The 3,585-nt window shown below is 33.9% G+C and overlaps 1 protein-coding gene across 1 annotated transcript; it reads left to right on the top strand.

Moving 5' to 3' along the window:
* Positions 1 to 335: 335 nt before the first annotated feature.
* On the top strand, positions 336 to 1,165 carry LOC127100860 (ABC transporter C family member 10). Its single transcript, XM_051038175.1, has 4 exons — positions 336 to 490; positions 567 to 627; positions 719 to 958; positions 1,110 to 1,165. Exons 1-4 carry the CDS (start codon positions 338 to 340, stop codon positions 1,163 to 1,165), a joined length of 510 nt encoding a protein of 169 aa, XP_050894132.1. The 5' UTR covers positions 336 to 337.
* The last annotated feature ends 2,420 nt before the right edge of the window (positions 1,166 to 3,585 follow it).

Below are 3,585 nucleotides of genomic sequence, written 5' to 3'. Positions count from 1 at the left end.
ACAAAATTGTTATCACTCACACAATGACAATAAAATAAAATAACAATAGAGAAAGAAAGAGTGTAAGGAACGATGAAGGAGAAAAAGAATTAGAATTCTGCAGAGTTTCTCTCTACCTACAAATTGTGGAAAATTTCTTATTTACTTTGCAATTGCAAAATACTGTGAATTACAATGTTATGAATACTCTATTCACTTTATTATAAAAATAAGGGTTACTCTCTCTATTTATAGATTTAGGTTAACTTGGACCTCAAGGCAAAGACCAAAATTATAAAAGCCCAAAATAGTTAACACTACTAAAATAGGCCTAAGTCGAAATTCTGTGTGAAGCAGCATGCTTCGACACTTCGACACACTAACACAACTTAACACACTAGGTGGTTTGACACTTCCTTACTCTTTCGAACAACCTTCTTCAACACAAAGAATTACAATTCAACATAACTTGGATCCTTTATCTCAGCATTCAGATCAAGAAATATGGGAGGTAATAGAAATTTCTACGTTCTATTTGATATTGTTTGTCTTGGAAAATATGGATTAATATTGTCTTTCGTGCAAAGGTTATTCGAAAGTGCCAACTGCAAGAGGTTGTCGAAGATAAAGGTGGCTTAGATTCCTCAGGTACTCTTTCTAGCTCAACATTTCAATTTCAATGTTGTAACTAATTTGAGTGCAAGAACATGTTTTGAAGATAGATTAACTTTTTATGAAGTTGTTGAAAATGGAAGAAACTGGAGCATTGGACAAAGGCAACTATTCTCTTTAGGGCGAGCGCTTTTGAGGAAAAGTAGGATATTGGTATTGGATGAAGCAACTGCATCAATTGATAATGCAACTGATTTGATTCTTCAGAATACCATTCGGACAGAGTTTGTTGGTTGTACAGTCATAACAGTAGCACACAAGATACCAACTGTCATGGATTGCGATATGATTCTTTCCATAAGTGATGGTATGTTCATATTGAATTTTCAAAGAATAATTGGATTAAGGCTTAAACAATATTAACACTTTTAAGACAAAAAATATATAGGCAAAAAGTGTGGCTGAATATTTATTTTTGCTTTCTTTTAATAAAATCAAATGTTTGATTTTATTTATAGGAAAATTGGTTGAGTATGATGAACCATTGATGTTCATGAAGAGAGAACGGTCGTAAGGGAATATTGGTGTCATTTTCAGTTTGGAGAATCACATTGAACTGAAGATGCATTTTATAGATTTTTAAGAAAGTCTTGCAACTGCAATTGAACCATAATATCATTGTTTCTTTAAGCCAATGCAGTTGTCATTCAGATTTCATAAGCTATATTTGACTTAGGCAACCAATAATACAGAGACAATGTCTGTGCAAATATTTAACTAAGAGATAAAGCTATTGAGAACATTCAAAGTCCAATATTGATTAAAGATATAATCTATTTTTTTATAATGAATGATACCCTTCATCTTATAAGAAATTTTTTTAAGGTTGAGTTACATCATCTCAAAATTCTATGTGGTAACCTCACCTTAGAAATATGTTTTGGAGAAAAAAAATTGAAGCAACATATTATATTCAATACTTGAAGTAGCATTATATACAAATGAAATTGAGTATCATGATATCATGAGTTTGGCTTTGCATTACAGGAGATGTTTTTATTTGTTGCTACTGCAGTTTATGATTTTTGGACGGTGATTTCAACTTTATATGCAATTCACTCAATTGCATAATGTTTGTCTGCTTTTACAATTGCTTATATTTAAAATGGAAATAAATATGAATATATGAATTTATGCAATAAACGTAAAATCAATTGTAATAAATGATGCCTACAAAAATTCACAAAGTGGTGAGTAAATATTATTGATTTAGAGATTGTGCAAGACGGAAGTGATATACTTGCTATTGGGTGACAAACGACATAATTGTAAAAGGGAGGATGCACTTGCTTGATTGAGTTTGTTGTGAAAATAATGGTAAAACTATCGATTAAGAATTCTAGTAAGGGAAAAGATTTAGTCCCCCATTCAAATCCCTTTCCCTTTTCATGTGATTAATTCATGCTTAAGTCTATAATTAGTCTACTTATATCACCGAATATTTTATAAAACAGTAACAAAAGATTTCATCAATACATAACCTACTTCGCCAAATTACAATCATCCCCTAATGACCTTTGGGGATGGTCCAATCGACGATCATTTGATCGAACATAAAATACTTAATGTCACGCTCGATTATGTCATATGTCTAAAAATCATTATCAGACCCATAATATGTTTAAGTTTCAATATCCAAATCTTTGATTAATTCTCATTCCTATCAAGATTGACACCCAATTCCATAGATAAAAATAATATTGAATAACTATAAAAATTTCATCATTATAGATAGCAAATTTAAAGATATGACATGATTCACATTATTTGAAGAAACTTCATTTAGGGGGGAAGGGGCTAATACAGGGAAAGTAGTCAAACATCCCCCAAAGGATTCATTAAAGGAAAGTCCTTATTATGAAAATGTTTGAATATTGTACTATTTGTATCAAGTACACACTCAAAAGTTTTGATCTGTAAAATTCTAATACTAAACTATTGTTGGAAAAAACCAGAAATGGAATGGTGAAAACAGTGTGTTTGGGAAAGATGAAGATGATAATGTGAATAGAGAGAGATAGAGAAATAGAGAAAGATTGAGAGAATTGAATCATATGGCATTAACCTTTCAACTATGACATACAATGTCTATTTATACGGTACAAATTGGAACCACAAACAGGCCCAAGAATAACAGAAAAAACAGAATTGCAAAAACAGCTTATTTAATAAGCTGTTTTCACTGCAGTGCCTTTTAAAGCTCCTATCAAGCATTTGAATTATTAAGGACTTCCAATACACCACCTTAATTCAAATGCTCCACACTCATCATGCTCAACTTCTTCACAAGTCTCTTGAACACATTACTTGTCACGCCTTTCGTTAACAAGTCCGCAACTGTCCGGAGCTCACCAATTCTCTCAAATAGTGGAATCGCATTTTAATATGCTTGCTCCTCCCATGTGCTATGGGATTCTTAGCAAGGTTTATCGCTGAAATGTTGTCCACAAGTAGCAAAACAGCCCCATTTCTACTGCTGTCCAACTCCTTACATAGATTCACCAGCCACACAGCTTGGCATGCACACATCGACGCTGCTATATACTCGGCCTCGCAAGAAGAGAGGGCTACAACCGGTTCCTTTTTCGAACACCAAGAGATTGGTGCCTTACCGAACATAAAGAGATACCCCGCCGTAGACTTTCGATCATCCTTATCTCCGCACCAATTGGAATCGGTGTATCCGAGTAACTCACAACTTCTGCCCATGTCGCTTGCCGGAAACAAAATTCCACAACCAAGAGTACCTTTCACATATCTAAGGATCCTCTTAACTGCTGCCAAGTGTGATACCTTCGGCCTCTCCATGAATCTACTCGCAATACCGACACTAAACGCCAAATCTGGCCGCGTATTGCACAAGTAACGCAATGATCCTATCAATCTCCGGTATTGAGTAGGATCCACATCTTGTTCTTCTTCACTCTTGGACAG

The sequence above is a fragment of the Lathyrus oleraceus genome, chromosome 1, assembly GCF_024323335.1.
Source record: "Lathyrus oleraceus cultivar Zhongwan6 chromosome 1, CAAS_Psat_ZW6_1.0, whole genome shotgun sequence".
Lineage (NCBI taxonomy): Eukaryota > Viridiplantae > Streptophyta > Magnoliopsida > Fabales > Fabaceae > Lathyrus > Lathyrus oleraceus.
The sequence above is the reverse complement of the archived record's forward strand: the minus strand, read 5'-3'. Positions and strand labels throughout refer to the sequence as shown.

Excerpts from the sequence above, each read along its gene's own strand:
- LOC127100860 (XM_051038175.1), top strand. The coding sequence starts at position 338 with ATGCTTCGACACTTCGACACACTAACACAACTTAACACACTAGGTGGT. Across the intron at positions 491-566 it reads CAGATCAAGAAATATGGGAG|GTTATTCGAAAGTGCCAACT; the intron begins GTAATAGAAATT and ends TTTCGTGCAAAG. Across the intron at positions 628-718 it reads AGGTGGCTTAGATTCCTCAG|TTGTTGAAAATGGAAGAAAC; the intron begins GTACTCTTTCTA and ends CTTTTTATGAAG.